This window comes from Betta splendens, chromosome 4 (genome assembly GCF_900634795.4).
Source record: "Betta splendens chromosome 4, fBetSpl5.4, whole genome shotgun sequence".
NCBI classification, from domain to species: Eukaryota; Metazoa; Chordata; class Actinopteri; order Anabantiformes; family Osphronemidae; genus Betta; species Betta splendens.
The window spans coordinates 13,182,941-13,204,712 of NC_040884.2; the positions used below are offsets into that span (position 1 = coordinate 13,182,941).

The 21,772-nt window shown below is 48.5% G+C and overlaps 2 protein-coding genes across 14 annotated transcripts in view; one reads left to right on the forward strand and one right to left on the reverse strand.

Moving 5' to 3' along the window:
- Window positions 1-6,608, forward strand: part of arhgap12b (Rho GTPase activating protein 12b) — a 31,392-nt gene extending 24,784 nt beyond the window's left edge. For 8 of the 13 annotated variants that reach the window (XM_029149124.3, XM_029149125.3, XM_041070622.2 and 5 more), the window contains 16 exons: window positions 158-298; window positions 413-493; window positions 810-932; window positions 1,773-1,847; window positions 2,100-2,161; window positions 2,247-2,328; window positions 2,486-2,593; window positions 3,305-3,409; window positions 3,485-3,583; window positions 3,665-3,767; window positions 3,842-3,961; window positions 4,056-4,154; window positions 4,384-4,461; window positions 4,551-4,685; window positions 4,774-4,879; window positions 5,587-6,608. In XM_029149124.3, the coding sequence (XP_029004957.1) occupies window positions 158-298; window positions 413-493; window positions 810-932; window positions 1,773-1,847; window positions 2,100-2,161; window positions 2,247-2,328; window positions 2,486-2,593; window positions 3,305-3,409; window positions 3,485-3,583; window positions 3,665-3,767; window positions 3,842-3,961; window positions 4,056-4,154; window positions 4,384-4,461; window positions 4,551-4,685; window positions 4,774-4,879; window positions 5,587-5,761 (1,692 nt within the window). In that variant the 3' untranslated portion in view covers window positions 5,762-6,608. The remainder of the gene's footprint in view (window positions 1-157; window positions 299-412; window positions 494-809; window positions 933-1,772; window positions 1,848-2,099; window positions 2,162-2,246; window positions 2,329-2,485; window positions 2,594-3,304; window positions 3,410-3,484; window positions 3,584-3,664; window positions 3,768-3,841; window positions 3,962-4,055; window positions 4,155-4,383; window positions 4,462-4,550; window positions 4,686-4,773; window positions 4,880-5,586) is intronic. The other 5 variants (XM_041070623.2, XM_029149128.3, XM_029149126.3 and 2 more) reach the window with 5 other exon arrangements.
- An 8,822-nt stretch (window positions 6,609-15,430) lies between these two features.
- Window positions 15,431-21,772, reverse strand: part of zeb1b (zinc finger E-box binding homeobox 1b) — a 34,371-nt gene continuing 28,029 nt past the window's right edge. Inside the window, exons 6-8 of the mRNA XM_029147091.3 lie at window positions 20,040-21,724; window positions 18,999-19,179; window positions 15,431-18,316 (exon numbers count right to left, since the gene is read on the reverse strand). Of these exons, the coding sequence (XP_029002924.1) occupies window positions 17,583-18,316; window positions 18,999-19,179; window positions 20,040-21,724 (2,600 nt within the window). The 3' untranslated portion in view covers window positions 15,431-17,582. The remainder of the gene's footprint in view (window positions 18,317-18,998; window positions 19,180-20,039; window positions 21,725-21,772) is intronic.

Sequence of the window (21,772 nt, forward strand, 5' to 3'; positions counted from 1 at the left end):
TAGCTAAGCTAAGCTAACTCACTTGTCTACTATAAATAGTCCTGTCTTATGTTCCTGTGTTACTATGATGTTTTATGCCTTCCTCATATAAATAGCTGTTATACTTATCAGCCTGCAGGCGTGAACCCACCAACTGAGTGTTACACTGTCTCCGCAGCCGCTGTCTTCTGAGGACACCTGCCACAGCACCCACTCCAGTCAGTCTGACAGCCAGTACGGGTCGCCCCCCCGGGGCTGGTCCGAGGAGCTGGACGAGCACGGACACACGCTCTACGTGTCTGAGTACACGCAGGAGAAGGTGCGGCCGCTTCGGTGCTCAACCATGAGCTCAGCTTCCTATCTTTTCCTATAGTTTTCCCAGAAAACCTGCTTTGTCTGGGTGTGTGACCCGTCTTACTTTTGCTCATTGCAGTGGATAAAGCATGTGGATGAGCAGGGCCGGCCTTACTACTACAGCGCTGATGGCTCCAGATCTGAGTGGGAGCTGCCCAAGGTAGGAACCGCTCCTCCTCGCCCTGACGTAGCCTGCTCATGTAAGCAGATGAGTGTCTGAGCAGCTCACAGCTGAACTCCAGGTCACGGACTATTAGTGGCAGTTTACCTCCTGGTTTGGAGGCTCCAGGTCAGAGCAGACTGATCCGTTCACTAGTAGATAGTGTAGCGGTTCCTGAGAGTGATGCTGGTGCTGTAGGAGGTTCGATGGTGCTGTGGACCGTGAGAGGAGAGGTAACGCAGTGCAGGGAGAGGACGCTGGTGATTGAAGGAGCCGTGTGATGTCTAAGCTTCAGCCCTGCTCTCTGTCTCTGCAGTACAACGTCTCCCCTCAGAGCGGTGAGGTCCCCAAGAGTCGGAGTCTGGAGCGAAAGCAGCAGGATCCCATCGTCCTCACTAAATGGAGACACAGCACCTACGTGTTAGACCTCAACGACAAGGTGGGACGTTAGCGATGCGGACGGAGCTTTTTGTGTGCCTGTGTTATTAACGTGTGTTTAATCCCTGGTGTGTCCTGCTTCCAGGGGCTTAGCCTGTCTCTGTTATTTGGATCCTGTGAATCCAATAGAAAACGTGTTTTTAGCTCGTTACCACCACTTTCACTAGATACAAACACCTAGCTTGTCTCTGTCCGGTTCTCTGGTTCCTGCTGGGCTGCTTCTCTGCAGGTCCAGGTTGTAACACACACATCCTGTGTTACATGTAACAGTTAGTGTTTAATTAGCTCCAGAGCTTTTGGTCTTGTCCTTCTTCTGTGAGTCCGGTCATTTTCTATAGTCAGCAATAATACTCTGTGGCATCCAGAGGGAAGTCGTATGAGGTGTGTTCAGACATTTGCATCAGTGGACTTTAACTGGTGGTTTTGTTGCAGTTCTCGTTCAAACTCTGGCGGTTCACTTCAGATCCGCACAAGAGGAGAGTGCCTCTCTCTCTTTACCCAGATAAAGTTGGTACCACACTCCGCCCTGCAGCGCTCTGTGCAATCGGCACGAATCCTTCTCAATCACGCTCAATGTGTCCATGTACCTGATGAAAGGTGCAATCAAACAAATCCCTGGAGTGTCTTCTTCTCTAAATGAGCACATACGAGGCCAACGGCATTTCCTTCTAACCCAAATCCTAATTTGCGTTTCCTTTTTAGACTTGATTTTGTTTTGATCTGAACTAACACTTAACACAGTCTCGTGACTCCGTTCCAGGTTCTTACTTCTCACTAACATCATGTCTTGTCGTTGGCTGGTAGACGTTAGCGACTCATCCTCTGTGTGGTTTGTCGGTAGGAGTGTGCTCCAGCGCCCAAGCAGAGCTCTCCAGATTCTGACTCGTGTCCTTCATCTCCTAAGCACCCTTCAACCGTTAGTATCCCAGCTCACACTGCACAGCACCCATCAGCACCATCGCCATGACAATAACCCTCATCTCTGCATCTTGCATGTCACATCTAACACCAGCCAACAGTATTTCTACTAATACAAGTACAGCAGCGCCCCCTGCTGGTGGCATAGCGACATCACATGAAGCAGCACAGAATGCCTGCGTGTCCTCAGATGAAGCGTGTCTTTAATCGCATGTTCTAGCAGGCACTTATTGGTCTCTGTCCTCCTCAGCCTTCAGAGAAGTGTGGCGTCCTCAACGTCACCAAAATCACAGAGAACGGGAAGAAAGTCAGGTAGGCGCTGACTCTGGGAGGTCTGAACGTTTCACGGCGGGCCGTGAAGTCCCACGCTCACCTGTTGTTTTCTCGCCACCGACAGGAAGAGCTGGACCTCCTCGTGGACAGTGCTGCAGGGCTCCTCTCTGCTCTTTGCGAAGGGTCAGGGGGCCAGCACCAGCTGGGTAGGTGTCCTCCGCCCGGCCCCGTTCATCACCCATGGTTTGGACACGTCTGCATAGTCACCAGTCACCTGTCCTCACTGTCCACTGTGCTGCTCCTCCTCTGTCCTCTCTTCTCTCCTTCTCCTGCCCTCTCTTCTCCTCCTCTCCTCTCCTGAAGTCCTACTACCACAGTGGCTCCATCCCAGAGCTGCTTCTTACTCTCCTTAGCAGCTGGAGACGCTCGGTCAAGCCCCGTCCTGCTGTGACCTTTGTGCAGGCTGCCGCTGTATGTTCCCTGTCTCTGCTTGCGTTGCTGTTCCTGCCTGTCTTTCTTTCTGTCTGGTTTTCTTAGTGACTGATCACGACAGTGATGTTTGTGTGGAAGAAGCTAAAACAATACTTCCAGTGACTAATCAATCTAATGTAGATAGGACGAGCTGAGACAGTGTGGTGCGTGTTCAGAGTTTAATGGCTCTGTCATTTTCTCTGATCTTATTCCAGCGCGTGTGAGTTCTTATGTCTTTTTAAGCTGTGTTTAATAACTTTAAACAATGGCAGGATGCTGTCAAACCGACAACATTTCAAAATTATAGCCATGCTTTTAATACAGCAGAAGACGTGAGAGCACATGAACGTTTGGAAATAACCCTGGAAATAAAAAACCTGGAAATAATATTAAGAAGTCTTGATATTTTGAAATGTGTCAAATTATCTTAATTCTGCATTAATACCGCACAGATGGGCTTTAGAAGTGAACTAACTTCAAACTATTGAACAATTTGAATATTAATAACATACTTAATGCAGCATTAACACCTAGAACTAAAAGGACTATTGCTTTTCTTAACACGACACTAAAGATAAGTCCTAATATCTTTAGGCCTTTCATCTAACAGTCATTACAGAACATTGTGAACTTGAGACTTTATTGTTTTATTTGAATGTAGTTTCTTGAAGCCGTCTTAAATGAAGTGCTCATGTTATGCCATCATTTCAGAAGTTTGGCAGCAACCAGTCAAAGCCCGAGTTCACTGTTGACCTGCGGGGGGCGTCGGTGGAGTGGGCCTCGAAGGACAAGTCCAGCAAGAAGCATGTTATTGAGGTATCTGCCTTCAACTCGCTTGAGCTGCTACTTCCTACAGCAGCCGTGTTGTCAACTTGACTTGTCTTCACACAGCTGAAGACGCGTCAGGGGACGGAGCTGCTGATCCAGTCAGAGATCGACAGCGTGATCAACGACTGGTACCGGGCCCTCACAGAGGCCATCAACACACACGTGAGGACTCTGGTCTTTAAGGTCTGATCTGGTGAAGGTGACGGTGTCTAATAGTACGTCCACATGCCGTCTGCCGTTCAGGCCTGGGAGTCTGATGAGGCCATAGAGGAAGACATGCCTGAGTCTCCAGGAGCTGAAAAGCAGGACAAGGAGAAAGAGCAGCGGGACTCCAAGAAGAACAGAGGTGAGACCCCGAATCCTTGACACATCTCCTGCTGGTTACCATGCACGCCTTAGAGCCGCCCTGTCTCCCTCTAGCCATGAAGACGTCTGTGAGCATGGACTCCTCAGACCAAAAGAAAACAAGGATGAAGCTCAAGAAGTTCCTGACGCGTCGCCCAACGTATCAGGCAGTGAGAGACAAAGGCTACATCAAAGGTATGAATGCAGACGGCTCCATGTGAGGCTCTGAGCCGTGTGACGTGATGATGATGATAATGATGACGACGATGTGTGCTTTGCTGTTTCCCAGACCAGGTGTTTGGCTGTAGCCTGACCAGTCTGTGCCAGAGGGAGAACACATCAGTGCCCAACTTTGTCACAATGTGTATCGACCACGTGGAGAACACGGGTACAGTCAATCAGTATTAGCCAAGTGCTCAGGCACAGAATGTTTCTGTTGGCCTTGTATGGACCCATGCACCTGTATCTGCTCCACTTTACCTTTGACCATCTTCATTAGGGCTTTAAGACCTGATCCCGGTCTATTTTCACATTGTCACTGATCTTCACCTAATCGTATCACTGTTCACCTTTTTTACACCAGCTCGTTTGCTCACTCACTGCTTCTCGTCTGTCAGGTCTCAGTGTTGATGGCCTTTACAGAGTCAGCGGGAACCTGGCCGTCATTCAGAAGCTGCGCTTTGCTGTGAATCACGGTAGGACTCACTCACTCCTGGAGTCCTGCAGCACCAGAACGTGTTTAACCTGTGTAGACAGTGTGATGAGTCGTGTCCGTCTCTTCCAGATGAGAAGGTAGATCTGAATGACAGCAAGTGGGAGGACATCCACGTCACCACCGGAGCTCTCAAGATGTTCTTCAGGGAGCTTCCTGAGCCTCTCTTCACCTACGGCTCCTTCAATGACTTTGTCAATGCCATCAGTGAGTAACAATGTGTAGTTCACCACACTGGCCACTAGATGGCGGTGTGCGACTGTTCTGACTGACCTGCTGTCTGTCAATGCTTCAGAATACTCGGACCAAAAGCAACGAGTGAATTCACTCAAGGACTTAATCAAGAAGTTGCCAAAACCAAACCATGACATAATGCAAATCCTCTTCAAGCACCTGCGGAGGTAAGAACATCGGCTCACACACCTTTACTCACAGTCATTGTAATTACCTCTAGATGTTGTTTCACATGTTTTCAGCTATCAGTTCAAGTTGAATGAAGTTTAGGACTCGTCTTTTGAGCTGCATCAATGAGTGAGGAGGCATTTACAGACAGTCACTACCTGAAGCGTTGCCGTGGCGACGTCCCGCCGTGGTTCTCCTGTAGGGCCCTAGACACCATGACCTATACTACACTCGCATTAATGTCGGGCATGCATAGATCACACTCGTGTCGGTGTTTACCTTTTGCTCCGACTCCAGCTTCGCTCGGCTTTAACACGTTTGCTTTTGCTGCCGGAGCCGCTGGCGATATCATACATTCACAATGACATTTGCCTACGTTTTGAATTAGCATTTATATGGTGCTATGTTTGTTGTAATTCAGCACCTATGAAGTCGTGTTCTCTGGGTAAATTTACAGCGTGACATTCAGTGTATGGAGGTTTACATACATCAGCAGGAGGATTTAATCTTTTTTTCCCTTCTCTCTGTATGAATGTTATTGTTTTGTACATCTGCATACGGGGATGTAGATTCTGTTTTGAAAAGGCTATTATGCTCTCGCCTGCAGCGTTAGGAGTGTTACAGAGTGCGCGTGGTGCTCAGACTCATACATAACAAACACGCTGTGTGTGCAAAGACGCGCTCTCACCTGCTCCTGTCCCTCCAGGGTGATCGACCACGGGGAGGCCAACCGCATGACCACCCAGAGCGTGGCCATCGTGTTCGGACCCACGCTGCTCCGGCCCGAGACGGAAACGGGCAACATCGCGGTCCACATGGTCTACCAGAACCAGATCGTGGAGCTTATACTGCTTGAATACGAAAGCATCTTTGGGAGGTAGAGGATGAGTTTGCCTTTGCTGAACTGAACGTTGTTGTGGACCAAGCAACTGGAAGAAAATGACTGGACGGTTTACAAGGTGTCGCACTTACAGATGTTTGGAGGTGAATTAAAATAATAAATAAAATGTGTAAAATGCTTCTTCAGCTGCTGCGAGTAGTGCTGTGGACGCTGATCGGTGTGACTTGGTGGTTTCTCCACATACACTGGATCCCTGTGGCCAGTACAGTCATTTAAACCTGGGCCCCCCTGCTGGGACACGGAGCTCAGTCTGGACTGGAAGCCTTTTTTTCATTTTCCTTGTGGAGCTTTGTGTGTTAAAAATAATAATCAGTGTTATGTCGACCGACTGGATGAACTGGACGACGTCCTCTGAAACAGTGTTAATTAACCCTTTTGACAGGAGTTTGACTTGAACAGGGCGTCTGATGTGCTTTGGTAAAGGTTCCAGGCTCGTCTGTGAGGTTCAGTGTTCGTTCTCAAGTGCTGAGGTTTGACTGGAAAAATAACATGAACTGTGTGTGTGACTCCTGATGCTCTGCTCATGACTTAAGCTAATATTTAAAAGTATTGAGAAAAGGGAAACCTTTCAGATGTGGAGCCTCTCTGCATATGTACAGTGACAGAAGCTAGTTGTTGAAATGTGCTGTAGTGACTGAGGTGTGTGTGTGTGTGTTCTCTGAACCGGTGGGAGATGATTTGAACACAATACGGATTGTTAAAAATAAAGCCCCCGGTCGACTTTCCCCTTGTTTTAAGGTGCACCTGCAGCTGCACATTCTGAATGTCATTTTCAGGCTAACTGCTGTTTGTGAACTTGCTACGTCTAATAAAAGGCTAAAGACAGACTCTTTGTGTGTGTGCATGTGTGTGTGCGCGCGCGTGCGTGGACAGAGGACACATGGACAGAGACGCAAAGACAAAAAGGTGAGTCTGCTGTTTAACCTTCAATCAACTTTAAAGCTTCACCTTTCCCTCGGCTTTAATTACATAATTGGATTAATCTACTAACACTGATATCCTGCTTATTGAATCGAGTGATTAAGTTTTCACGTCTCAATCAATTATATCTCTATCTGTTAATTATGGAATGAGCTGGAGTGTATTTCTGTAGTTTCTCGGCTTCCATTAATCTGACTCTTTCGTTCTTCGAAAGGCTTTTTCCGTCGTTACTCCTCGGGTCAAACGCGGCTGCAGACCTGAAGGCTGTGGATTAATTGATGTCTAATTAGGTAATTGCACGGTGCCAGTTTTGATTAAGAAGCACGAGGCGAAGCGAGTGCTGAGCGAAGCTGCTTCCGTTTGGCTTTTACTGCAGGATGTGTCGGCCAGTCCAAATCTTAGTTTAATTGCTATGATCACACTTTACTCTTCTAAAATCTTTGTAATGTGTGACTAGTCAAATTACGTGAATGTGCTTCCTGTACGAAAGGTTTTAGAAATATAAAAAGCGAACAAACCTTCCAAAGTTTTGAGAATTTTACTATTTCAACTTTTTTTCATCTTAACCTAAAAGACTGGTTTCAGCGCTCTTCCTAAAGAATTCGACTCCCAGGCCTGTCGCTGGCTCCTTCCTTTGGTCCCGGCTTCTCCTATGTGTTAATTTGCTGCACCAGGTTCGACTCTGGTTCTGTTTGGACAAGGCGGACCACCTTGAATTAGACAAACGCGTCCGAGGTGAATCATGCTCTCTATTGGAAACCACAGGCAGTTGAGGCAGAGACAGAGAGGAGGTCCTCCACCGTTTCCAAATGAGAAAACAATTAGATCATTTCTATAATTCATGGGCGCGACCACAGCTCCAGCCTGGGGAGGTTTGAGTGTTTGAAGTGCTCCATATGCTTGTAGTGGTTCTCGGGCCCGATCCAGCTGCTCCGTGGAGGCTGAGGTGTGGGCAGGTAATGCGAACAAGCCATTATGGACCATAAAAGATTTATAGATCTTCGGTGCTTCCCCTCACTTCATTTGCAGGTGGGCCGCCAGCAAAGTGGCTGCATGTGGAACGGATGCACTCGGCGGTGAAAACCTTCACTTTACCCAGGTTTAACTCTGAGTGAGGCGCTGAAGAACCAGGAGGCTGTGGTCGGACTGAGATTATCCTGTTAACGGTGCAGCGTCTATTCATGCACATTACCGCTTCACGAAACCACGTGAACGCCGCAGAACCAGAGCCAGATCTAACATTGCTGATCCACACAATGCAGCAAATTAAATTCAATTTTGGTCCTAAAACCCAATAAGGAAAGGTTCAATGCTCATTTGATTATTTGCTCAAATGAAAAACATGCTGCAAATGGAGCTAAATGCTAAAAGTCCCCATAAAGGTCTGAGTTGTGATGTGGAACGGAGGCGCTGCAGTGACGCTGCCGGCGGATGTTAATAAATCATATGTGCTTTTTATGGGAGCGGCTGCATGTGACATTTCATCTGACACGTTGACGGCTCCTCCGGCCTAATATACAGCAGCCGCGGCTCCTCCTCCCTCCTGCCTCATCGCTGAGGCCGATGCTCCACTCAGCTGCGTTCACAGCAACGCCTCCGTCAGGTTTGAGCGACACGAAGCGCGTGTCGGAGCCGCCTCCGTCGTCATGGAGCAGCGGCCCTTTTAAAAGCCGTTTGTCACCACGGGCTAACTTGCACAGGAGCTTCAGCTGCAGTCGCTCCTGCTCGATCCGAAGCCACCCGTCCTCCAATTGCGCTGCCGTGGCCGCTGCGCATGCGCGCGTGGCGATGCTAAGTGAGCGTGTAAGTATTCCAAACGTCAGCGGCGCTCGTCGCCGTTATTAATGAGCTTCAGGTGGCGGCACTGGATCATTTTCCATGGAAATCCAATGCATTTTAAATAGCAATATCAACATTCCTGCCTGGGATTTACATAAGGTAATTGCAGGAAGCTGAGAGTGGCTTCTAGTTGCCCATGGATTTTTTTTCCCTCCTTAGCTTCAGTGATACAATCAAGTGCATTAAGTAGGCAGTAAATACAAGGCAAGTGTGTATCAGCGCTCTGTGACAGATAATGGCCTCCTGAACGTCTATTTATTTGGCCTTGTAGCTGAGACACGCCTCTGCAGTGGCAGCCGCCCCCCCACCCCCAGCCTCACCTGCCGCCCCCGCTCTGAGGTGTACCTGCAGCCACCGCTATCGGGGTCTGGGGAAATTAAGCAGACAAAGGCAACAGGAGGAGGAGGCAGAGATCTGTTTAAGAAACAACACACACGGCCTCATTAGAGGAGGGGGGGCTGATGATGTCGCCCCCCCTCTGTCTCCACGGAGACCCCGCGTTCCTGCGTCCGCGGCTCGTGCGAGGCCGCCCGGCGCCTTCGGCTGACGGTAACAACACAAACAGGAGCGAGACGGAACCTGCGGCGGCGGCGGCTCCGCGACCCGGCCTGGACGGAGATGAGAGGACGCGCCATGAGAACCGACAGCGAGGCGGGAAGAACTAGGTGCTCTGATTAAGGCGGGGGCGGGGGGTGGGGGGGGGAGGCGGCCCGCTTCTCCCCGCGTCTCATTACCAGCGTTGGCTCCAGAATCAGTCAGCGAGCGGCACGCGTTTCCCCCGATGGAGACTTCTCCCGAGGCCGTAATTAGGACGTTTCACCCACAGCTGTCTGATTGGAGGCAGGGCCCTGTGTAATTACAGGGGCTGTCGGCGGAGACGGGGCTAAACAAATTACAAACAAGAATTGAATCAAAAGATCAACAGCTCCGCGCGCGGACGTCTGCATCTGATCAGGAACCTTTGTGGAAGTTTCGTGCGCAGGTGGACCCTGGGGTGGGTGGAGGTGGGGGGGGGGGGGGGGGGGGGGGTGGAGGCCACTCTGCCAGCTCTGCTAAGCTCATTTGATTTGCTCCCGTGCCAACGTCTTACTTAATTAGCCTGCACATTTTTACGGGCATAAATCGCTTTTACATCACTGCCAGCGGAGCGCACCGCAAAGTGGGTCGATCATATATTATGTTGATCCTCCTTGGCTCGGCTGGAGCCATACATTACATTTGAATTTGTCGAAGAGCTGAGGGCCTCTGTCATAATTCTCCTTTGTTGTGCTGTCAGCGCTAATCTCTCCCCAGGGGTCTCGGCATCAGCCCGCTGCGTCTGCCTCGTCTCTGCCCCCAGATCGGATGAGTAAAGGGACGCGGGGAGCCAGGAGGGCACCCACACAGCCCTCCTCCAGCCCCTCCTCCACCCGCTCCATCAGGCCTCGCCTCAGCGTCTGTCGGTGCAAACAGAGAGAGACTCCATCCTGAAACCCGCCTCTGCTCCAACCCTGGAACAATGATGTTCCAGTCTGGGCCGTCTTCTCTCCACCACTAGGGTGTAGTGAAGAACATGGATTCTCGCTGTGCGCAGCCCCCCCCCCCCCCCGCTCCTCCCGCTCCCCTCGCCCACCTCCACGCAGGGGAGTAAAACTACAAGACGCTCGGTTCATGGTAAATCTGCTCTGACTGAGTGTCCGGGTCTGCTCTGCGTTTGCATGGAAGTCGTCCATATTGATGCGGGGTGATTTATGTGCTGCCGGCCTCTTTTGTTTATCTCCTCCCTGCCTCCTCGCCCACCGCCCGGGCAGCGCTTTCTGGGGATCAAGGGGGCGATTAAGGCAAGGAGAGATGGAGGAGTGTTTTGACCGAGGACCCCGGGGCGGTGGGGGTTGGAGCCGTCCCCCTGGTGATGAGGTGGAGTCTAATTGATTTGTGGATGTGGCGCCATCTGGGCTCCAACCTGTTCTCCTCTCGGAGGCGGGAGGGAGCCGTTGGAGGACGCACACCCGCGCCCGGGATTTTGCCATATCACTATTGTTGTTGGTGCCCGTGTTACGGATACCGAGTGTGTTCGTCTGTGTCTTGGCTCACTTCCCCACCATCCGCCCAACGCACCAATTAACGATGATGTGAGTGCAGCACAACCGAAGGCCAGACCCAAACACGCACGGGGGGGAAACGGGCAGGGAGCAAAAGGTCAGGAGCTGATGGACGCTGGACACAACGAGGCCTCCGCTGTCTTAATGAAAGGAGCTTTAGCAAACGGGGACAGACGGATGGATGCTGCCCGCTCTGATTAGGATTCCTCCTCATCATCTGCTTGTGTTCCCTCCCCCTTCCATCCATTCTGCTGCCCTTCCTCTGACTCGCAGCCGCCTTTATATTACAGGCTATGATAAGAAAAGTGAATTAAAGTGTCTGGGATTGAGAACTAGCAATAGTTTTGTCAGTTTCTCGTTTACGGAGCCAGATCCCGTTTCACTGAAAAACAAGACAGAGTGAGCCACGTTGGCACCTGGAGACGTGGGGACGCAAAGACGCGAGGATGTGATGTCCCCAAGTACGACCTGAATATGTGCATCACAGAGAACCTGCAGATTATCTTTAAAATAAACTCTTTCAATAATAAGACTGAGTCAAGTTGCCTGAGCAACTGACACGTCTGAAAAAACCTGAAGGGGCGAGAATCATTGTATATTTACACAGATATAATTTCATGATGTCTGATCTGAGCTCTACAGACGGAAGCTCTGGTAAACAAGCTGCACATTAACAGCTGGTTTGTTTTTAATAGAATGTTTGTAAAGGTTGGTGGTTCGACTCCCAGTCACTAATGAAGCCTCTTCCCACATTTTAACTGGAGCTATTTTATTTTGACTCTGGCGATTAGTCCTAAAAGTATCTGTATTAGTCAACACACTCTCCATGTCTCATAATTCCAAGCAAAGTGCAAACTTTGTCTGCTTGTGTTTTAAATTAAGACTTTTAATAGACTGCAGCGTTTTGTTTCAGGGTTCTGGCTTCAGAATGTCTGGACACAAAATTATTGGATTGTTGTTCCACATCTACATTTTTATTATGAGAGTTTCTTTCCGCAGACGGAGACGTTAATGGGCAATAAAAAGTCAATTTAATCAACCGTCCTGTAAACAACGTACAACAACCATCAGCGTCCTTAAAGCTCTCAGTGCTTCCTGTTGCGCCGCCACCGTGGTCGGGTTTCAGTCCGTGTGCAGTTTTTAATTTGTCCATTGGCTCAAATCCCCACTTTTCACACTGCGATTTGTTTATTGCGTGAAAAGCTTCTCCGAATTTTTAAGACACTTTTAAAGCCACTGAACTGCTTTCTGGCTCCGCTCGCTCTGAGCCACTCAAACTGTGTTTCTTCCTCTAACAACCAAACGCAGACTCATTATCTGCACTTTTGACGCTGCCGCGTGAAAAGCTCTGGACTCTGCGTTTGGCCGAGGGGAGGAAGACCTGGGTCAAGGCGCCAGGTGCCGTCCAAGCCTGACTAACTGGAAGAGAACCAGAGATTCCACAAGCGTGATGGTGAAATGTTGAGGAGGAGTGAAGCAGGGAGTGATGTGGATCTGCTGGAGGTAATGGGAGGTGAGAAGGAGGTGCCATGAGCAAGGCCGCTAATGCACACAACAGCCCCACTTTTAACCTCGGAACACACTCCCATAAAGGGTGCACACGCACAAACATCTCCCAGTGGAGTCAGACAAAGGCCGAGGTCAAAGGTCACCTCTGGCAAAGTGTGTACACCTAAAGGCTCAGCACATACTGGACACCGTCCTGAGAAGAAGGAGGGATGAGGATGGAGGAGAGACGCGTGTGAAAGGGGTCAGATCTAGTTTATCTGACGCTGCCTGACTCACAACCCCCTCTGGATGATCTTTGCTGCAATGGAGATCTTGATTCTAAGCAAATGCAAACATAAGAACAGGTCAGCATGACAACACCGGAGGGAATGTCTGGGTTCATCATTTGCGTCTTTCAGCACTTCAACAATATCAGACCTCCTGCAGACGACAGCGCTGCGGGCTGGTCTGACTTCCACATGCAGGAAACCAGCAGGTGGGGACAGAGAGGAGAACGGAGGGTCCGTCCAGCCCAGAACGAGCCCAGGCTCGGTCCAGGTTGCTCTGACGGGACAGGATGGAGAAACGGCAGCTCACAAACGGACAGGAGAGGGAAGCAGGCCTGTGTGCATGGAGGCCTTCCTGTGGTTGTGGGAGGAGGAGGAGTGGGAGCTGCACTGCGTGTACTTGTACTTGCATCGAAGCAAGAAACAAAAAACATATTTTCCTGCCAAAGTGAGGACATTTTGGCCGTTCCTCACGTCTGTGAAGGCCTGTTTGAGGGTTAAGATGTGATTTTAGGGCTGAGGTTAGAATTGAGTTTTGGTTTGGATTAGAGCGGGGGTTGGACGTCTGCCTTTGGTTGTGATAGTTAGGAGTAGGGTAAGGGGCTAGGGAAGGCATTATGTCAATGGAGGTCCTCACTTCAATGGAAGTACAAGGGTGTGTGTCTGCGTGCATGTGCGTGTTTGTGTATGTGTGTGCGTGTGTGCGTGCATGCGTGCGTGCATGTGTGTATGAGTGTGTGTCAGGCAGGTGGGTGGTAGCTTTTCAAAGCGCTCACCATTTAATTGAATTCTGTGCAGCTCCTTGTTATTCCAGTCATGACTGAAAGCCGCTCCGTGTTGTCCCAGCAGTGTGGGAGGTGGCCATACCTGCGCACACACACGCACACACAGACACACACACGCACATGCACACACATACACAAACATAGGCTCTGTGTGTGTGTGTGTGTGTGTGTGTGTGTGTGTGTGTGTGTGTGTGTGTGTGTGTGTGTGTGTGTGTGTGTGTGTGTCGCAGGCAGGAATTGTGAGGTGGTTGTGGTTGCGCTTGTGTTTTTGTAGCGCAACTCGAGTCCTGATGTGGTAACAAGGAGGGAAGTGGTGAAAGTCAGCCCCGAACCTCACCCTGCAAAGAAAGCACGACGCTGCCAGAACATGAATCCTAAACACATATGTGTGCACATATGTGTGAGTGTGTGAGCAGTGGAGTCCATTAGTGATTAGTGATGTTTGGTGAGTGAGCACAGGGATGATCTCTGGACACACACTGAGGACGCAACGTGTCGCTCATTGTCACTATACAACAGGAAACGACAAAAGGTGAATGACGACAGAGGCTTCAAATGTGCAAGTTGTGTTAAAACTCAGTAGAATAACAGTGTATATGAGCTCATGCATATGGTCTTATTGCCTCTGCTAACTATATTTATACTTTGGCCTCAATGATTCTGAAAAATACTTAGAGATACATTATTAGTTCTAGCTTTTATGGTTGCTATATAACTAGTTATTAATAATATTACTTCACAGTAACATGAAGAGTAACTCATCACTTTAATCCTCATATGACAGATCATAACCTGAGCTACTAGAGCTGAAACAAGCCTCTGAAACAGCAGCTGCCAGATCAGCCTTTGTGTCACTTACGTCCAGCAGCGCCTTCATTACTGCAGTTCTCCCTCCGGAGCCGCTCGGTTTGAGAGATCGTCTCCTGCAGCAGACATGACTTTGCCAAGTCGCCATAAGATAATTGAATCTGTTCCATCTGCAGCAGACGTGAACCCGCCTCGGACCGTGTTGCACGTCACGTTGCCCCATACAAACAGGTGCTTTGGATGTGTAAAACGAAGGACTTCAGGTGCTTTAAGTGCAAATAAGTCATGTTGGTATTTCGATATTCAAACAAAAACAGCTAATGCTGCATCTGTAAAGGTCATGAACACATTTCCTGTGTCTCACTGCTGGAGGTGGATGAATGGATTCCAGTTATGTATGAGGCTGCGCTGACCAGCGGGTTAAAAATGGAGCTAGAAAAGCTCTCTGTCATCTGAGGTGGCACATGGAACTGCCCCTTCACACACCTGCACAGTCACACACACGTTCTGCTATTTAGCGGCTAAATAAATGAACATGAGATTTAAGTGACTGCTATTTCCTGCGAGCAGGCTTTTCTTGCCTCCTCCTCGTCCTCTCGGCTTTTCTCTAAATTTCCCTGGGGACTTTCAGCCCCCTGGGTTTGGCTCGGTGTCACAGTCCCGGCAGCCATAATACTTCATCAGGCTCTTGCACCATTATTGGCACGAGCACTCCATATCCTCTTAGCAGTTATAGTTTTTCAATTTTCCTTTGAAATGCTGAGCCCAGCAGAACATATGGCAATATCTTGGCTTTAAGTCCTGGATCAGACTGAAAGCCTGTAAAACTTGCAGCCAGTGTTTGCCTCCGTGCTGCTGGGGTCACTGCTCAGGACACGTGTAAAAGGCCCAATTAAAACACATATGTTATAAACCCGTTAACCAACATAGGAACCAGCTAGTTCAGTATGTGGGCAGCCGCCACCAGACAAAGCAGAACCATCCAGATCCTCAGAATCCCCATTTTACTGTGTTTCCTGAGAATGAACAAAGCCGCACTCAAATACATTCGCCAGCTATTGTATCATTTTCAGCTTGTCACCAGACGATGGCTTTTTAGTCCACTCTATTACTAATTCATGCAGGATGAGGGTCGACCCTCCCAGAAACCTGATCCGGATCGATACGGTTGACCTTGGACTGAGCTGCTACTGAAGGGTCTCTGAGGGAAGGATGTGCATGTCATCCATCCACATGGTAACTGTCTGCACTACGATATGATCATGAACACAGAGGTCTGCTGGCTGACGCTGCTGCTGCTCATCTGCTCGTCTGTGTGCCATTTTATGCTAAGCTAACAAGCAGCACTGATCTCACGAGCATGTGCATGTCTTTTCAGAATCCTGGTTCCAAACCTGTGTGTGAGAGTTTACACTCGAATTCAATATCATCACAAACTGAGCAGCTTGTAATTGATGTATTTTATTGTGAGATGGGGAGTCATAAAAAATAAACAAAAAAGAAAACAATAAAACAATCACTATAAAAAATGTAGGTGTTAAAGGGGGCATGGGGTAAAAAAGTGGTGTGATCTTGACACTAACATAAAAAGTAACAAATTGGCACAAATGAAACATAAGAATGTCAATATTATTTTGGCTTGGCAAAAAGGAGAGTTCGTGGTTAAGGATCATCCTTCAATACAACAGCACACACTCATGCTAGTAGACATACAATTAGTTTTCAAAAGTTCAGTAGCTTCATATTAGAGAGGGGCAGAAAACTAAACTAATGAGAATGTATGCGAGAGGTCACAGGTTCCGACGTGGAGGCTCGCAGGGCGTGAGATCCAAAAACACCTCACCACGACCGCAGGCTGAGTCTCAGCTCCCAGGCTTTGAACCTTTTTCATACTAAAATATATTATCGTATTAATACAAACTACAGTATTGTACACTACATGGTGTAATAAATAACCACAAAGAAATATAAAAAATAAGACACATAAATAGAAACGTTCTCTATGACTAAACAGACATGCCCATCTCGTTGGGGGTGCGAATAATACTGCCATTGCTGAACACATACAGTACACACTGAAACCAAACATGAAACAACACAAGGGACAAAATAATACTTTGAACTGAACTCCTGGATGTAACTTTGCCTACTTTTGTTACCTGAAGAGATGTCTGAGCATTTCGTGGTGTGTTGAGCAAGCGCTGCAACAAGGACACAGGTAACAACTAGAAATCAAGATCCTTCATCGTCATTCGTCTGAAAATGTGCATCTAGAGGAAAGAAAAGCTCGTCCGAAGTTCCGGTGTGGCGACGAGCTAAAGGTAACAGTGTTCCGGCGTCTGCGTTGATCGTGGACCGGCTAAACCTGATCGTAGTTTCTAACTCAATGGCACTTTTGTTTCTTTTGTTTTAATTAGATTTTTTGCATAAGGCTTGGAGCGGGGTGAAAGGGGATGGGGGATGGGGGGGGGGTCGACAGTTATCTTCTCATTTAAAGCCATAGCTTCACACTTTGGGAAGTGCGCTGCAGCTGCTTTCTGGCTAAGAGTTGAAGGAGACTCTCACGTCTGTGTGTTAAGTATGCGGCTACGGTCAGAAGCTTTTCTCTGTCACAGCTTCTGGTTAGTTAACCAGCCCATGATAGCTCCTTTGCTATAGCATCCTACATGTGCATTACTGACACCGCCTGGACATGAGCTCAAAGCAATAAATTAGCCAGCATTAACTGCTAGCTTGAGCTTCTCTGCATTGCTTTAGTCTTTGGGCTAAGCTAGGCTAAGCTAAGCTAATTTGCAAGTGCTAATTGTAGCTGTAGCCTCTTAACAATTAGGCCTTGAGAGTGGTCTCAATCTTCAAACAAAGAAAGCATTTGAGTTCACTTCCCATAATATCAAACTATTCGTGTGAAACACTGATTTGGTAAAGACACTTTGACGTCAACGTGTCCTTACATCTGGAAGTGAACAACAAAACCCGTCAGGCTTCTGTTGCCGTTTGTCTTCTTAAGGCTCATGATCCAATTACAACCAAAGCAAACCAGCATCTTCTCATGTGACACGCGGTAAATCTAGTGCAGTAATACTGAAGGGTAGACAACATAACTCAACCGCTCAATCCATAGGTAAACCAAGCCACTTGTAGTGCACAGGATTTTCTTATTTTCCTTCCAACTTAATAAAATACTGACTTTTTAGTTCATTGGCAATAAAAAGGTATAGAAATATCTCCCAACTGTACAGCTTTAAAGGTTAAAATATGCGTGATAAAATTAGTAACACTGATAAAAAGAAATGACCCAATGTGTTTTAGTAATAAAACATTATCTAAAACATGTCGGCTCTAGCTTCCAAAGTCTGTATAATGCATTTCTTTTGTTTGTCAAAATTTGTGTTCGTCTTCATTGTTTTCTTTACAAATCTTCTAACAATGAGAAATTGTCCTCCTGTGGAAAAGTCACTAGTATTTTTCAGGCACACCTGGATTTCTACACAGTAGTGAACTGAAAGCAACCGTCAGAGAGACCAGACGTCTTCTCCGGCATTTCTGTCTCTGCCCAGGGAGAGGATGTGATTGTGTCTCAGTCTTCCTCCTTTTTAGTCAGCATCTCCTCTCTCCTGTGACGTCCGAGTCTCGTCTTCAGAAGCCGCGTTCTCTTTTGTTTCGCCTCCTTCGTCCTTTGTGTCCTCGCCCTCTGCCTCCACCAGCCCTCCTTCTGTGTCCATCGCCTGCTCCTCCTCCATCTTGACTACTTCTTCTTCTTCCTCCTGAACGAGGTCATCCTCCTGTCTTGTGTCGGCCTCCTCTTCCGCCTCATTTATTTCTATCTCGGTTTTCGCCTCCTCTTCGCCGCCTTCTACCACTAATCTTTCCGATTCCTCCTCATTCCTCTCTCCTTGCTCTTCTTCCTCCTCGTCATCCCCTCCTTCATCTCCTATCTGCACCACCTGGATGTCGTCCATGTCCACTACGCCTTCCTCCTCCTCCTCCTCGCTTTCATCGTCTCTGGTGCTGCTCCCCCGTTCGTCCAAATCCAGTTGGGACGGAGCCAAGTGCCGCCTCTGTACCTGGCTCAGGGTCTCCAACTCAGCCTGGACCTCTGAGTCCTCCTCTGGGGTCTCTCGGCCTCCATCCTGGCTGTGTGTCTCCTTCTTGCAATAAGAGTAGCGGTGGTTCATGTGCTGGGAGTAGGATCCTGAGTGGGAGAAACGCTTGCCACACTTGTCGCACTGGTACGGCTTCTCTCCGGAGTGGAGCCTCATGTGTTCGATCAAGTGGTGTTTGTGTTTAAAGGCCTTGCTGCAGATGCCGCACTCGTGAGGTCGCTTCCCTGCAAAGGAAGCGAAAATAAATAGAGCATATTTAACAGAAATTAAAATTGTTTTGCGTGAAAGGTGCAAAACAATAATCTGTGTGGTGCGATCACAGTGAATCCCCCACATTGTTGCGTCAAAGGTGCAAAGCTCACGAAGGCCTAGCAATATCCATCGTAAGTGTATCCAAGGAGAACATTTCAAAACAATACAACAAAATCACAACAAGTGAGCTAAAAACCTGTCAAGGAAACTTTATCCAGGCAGTGAGAAGCCAGTTTCACCTACAATGAGGTCATTTGGAGCTGAAAAGACTTCTTTCAAGCCAGGTATCAGAGTAATAAAGAAAAAAAATGCCAAAATGCCTCTGAGAGCTTTGACCTGATATTGGCCATGGAATCATCACAACGCAAATCACTAACAGAGCTCGCCTCTTGCAACACTTGGTGCTTCACACGAGGAGCTGGCAGCACAGAGGTGGGGAGTTGGCGGAAAGAAATTCTCAGACCTCTTCTGTGCGGGTTGAGTAATACCTGCTGGAATAGAGGTGTCCACCCTTTCTTACATTATAGCTCAAAATCCCCTTCTCTCACACTCTGACTCATCTTTCCCAGGACCCTACAGTGAGTGATGGTGAGACATGTTCCATCTGTAATTGTTTGCGTGTTTGACTGGGAAACAACACAGATGTGTACTCACCCGTGTGTTCGTATTTGTGTCTCAGGAGGGAGCTGCTCTTCTGGAAGATCTTGTCACACAAGTCGCAGGCGTACATGCCACTTTCCGTCTTCTTCATCTTCTTCCTCGGAGGGCCTGAGTCCGAGTCGTTCTGCTCCTCCATAGTAGAGAGGCCGTCTGAGCCGGCGTCCTGTTTGTCCTCCTGAAAATATATGAACAAGTCAGAAAGAATTCAACCCAAGCGCTTTGTGCCACAAACAAAAATAGAATAGCAGTCAACAGTTTGCATGTGTGTTGCTGTGGGAACCTGCTTTCTCATACCCGACTCATCACTGAGTCTTTACTTTCCCTGGTACTAGTTTTCCCATGTGCCTAAGCCAATAAAACTCATCCACCAACGCAGTGATCGAGGATGTGAGGCTTTATTAAGAAGCACATATGTATACATGGGCCTCTTTTCTTTACTAGGCAGGTCTAGGCCAATCCACTTAACACAAAAGTATAATACAACAACAATAAATCAATGACACGGGCAAAGGTGTGGTGTTTAAACAGATTCCAGCAAATCAATAGTAGCTGTAGTAAAGTGCAGCCTCATGTCCTCTGGGTGACAGCCCAGGAAGATCACTCACACCGTGCCCGATCTACATCCATCATCACAGGCCCATTAGGTGTCTGCACAATGAACAACTCTTAAACACTATCATTTTTGCACAGAGCAAATTTCTGACATTTCTATATATGACTTATTGATTATTCTGTGGAAGACTTTACACTATCGTTCATGTTGTAGTGGTTTTGAACAATAAGATGGAATGGTCTGGACTGAAGGGTTTGACTGATGGCTCCAACCAGAAAAAGGCAAATTCGCCTACATTATACAGTCCGACACTTAACCTCTTTAGTCTTAAAGCTCTCAGCTAGCTTTGTCCGCTAACTTTGGTTGCTAGCTTTGGTTGTTAACTTGAGGAAGGGCAGAACGTGGCTAGTTTCTCATTTATTGTTTTGTGCTTAATTAAAACAGCTTAGCTAAGCTTAAAAAACACTTTTGATGTCACACACCTTCACTCCGTTGAGGTGGATGGTTTCATGCATCTCGGTCCCTGCAGGGCTGTTTGCTGTAGTGGTATATGTGTAGGCCAGCTGAGGAATCAGGATAGTCTGGTTGTTGTTGGTAGCGAGTGCCTTGAGGCATTGCATTGTGGTGACTATATCCAGAGGTTTGCCACTTAGCTGGCTGGCATACAGTGGGACAGGGCTGGAGCCCAGGGCTGAGAGTGGTGAAGCTTCTTTCCTTGTGCAAGTTAAGTTTAAAGGTTCATCATCAGTGCTGGAGCCACAGAAGGTTGACGGGTCAGTGCCCACCTTACCCACAACCTTCTTTGCTTCCTCCCTAGTGGACTTTGGCAGTGACAGGTCCAGGGGTCCCTCTGCACTCTGAGTAGGCTGGATGGGGACAGGACTGCCAGATGTCAGGTTTAGTGGTGGGGGGGAAGCTGGTGAGCTATGAGCACCATTGACTTCTGCCGGAGTGGCCTCTGTGGGGCTGTCCTGGATCACAGAGGGGTTCATGTCCTTGCCTGGGACAAGTGATACCACGCCGCTAGCTTCATAGATGTCCTCTTCTTCTGAAGGGGGTGTTGGGGCGCCCAGTGAAATCCGACCCTCCTGCATTTTGTCAAACCACTTCTTAACCACATGAATTGGGAGACTGACTGAGTCAGAAATCTTGGCCAGCTCATCCTTAGTGGGCTCCGCATTTAAGGCAAAGTAGGCCTTAAGCAGGGACAAAAGGTTCTTGGGTTGGTTGCAGAGTCCCGCCTCTGAGAGCAGGGCAGCAACAGCAGACTCAGACTTATCCAACCCTGCTCCATTCAGCCTGAGACAATCCTTCTTGCAGTGCTTGAGGGCATGGAGCGCTTCCAGTCCCACAGGACAATTATCACACAGGAGACAGGTTTTAGTGGTCTTTTCCTCTTTTTCTTTAGTCTCATTGGGCTTGATGCCCCTGCACGTAAGGTCTTCTGGGAGTTTCTGAGACTTGAAGGTATCAGTGGTCTGAGCTGGTGATACTGGTTCAGGCTCTTTTTTCAGGTTTTGGGCTGTGAGCTGGCCCTGGTTGGGTTCCAAACTGCAGTTAATAATGATTTTTGCATTTCCATCCTGACCCACTATAGGCAGACTGATGGCTGAGATGAGTTGCTGCTGTGGGGGGTGGAGCGTTCCAGTGGTTAGCCCAGTGTTAAGCCCCTGACCTTTGGCATTGTTTTCCAGCATCTGGCGAATGACGTTTCCATCCACTGCCACTTTCAGAGCATTTTGCAGGTCTGCGAGGTTGATGCTAATGGGTGACACTAGCCCCACAGTGGGCAGGACCACAGCCTGCACTGTTCCTTGCAGGGGCGCTGCAGGGCTTCCGTTGAAGACCCCACCATTCATGGCAGTCACAACTGGGGATGTGATCACTGTTGGCTTGTACTCGTAGTCCATCGGCTCAGTCTTGATCTCGTTATGGGGCAGCTGTTCCTGAAGGGGTTTGCTGTGCTCCAGCTTTTCCCTAATCTGGGTGTGAAGAATCGAGGTTTGTGTGGGCGATGGACCCTGGCTCTGGGTTTTGGTGTTCCCCAAGCGCGGTCTGCCGTTCACCGAAATGACGCTGATGCACTTCTTGCTGCTGATGTGAGAGCTGTATGAGCCTGAGTGGGAGAAGCGTTTCTTGCAGTTGGAGCACTCATAGGGTTTCTCTCCTGTGTAAGTGTGTATGACAGAGAAAGACATGGGGGGGAGGAGGAGAA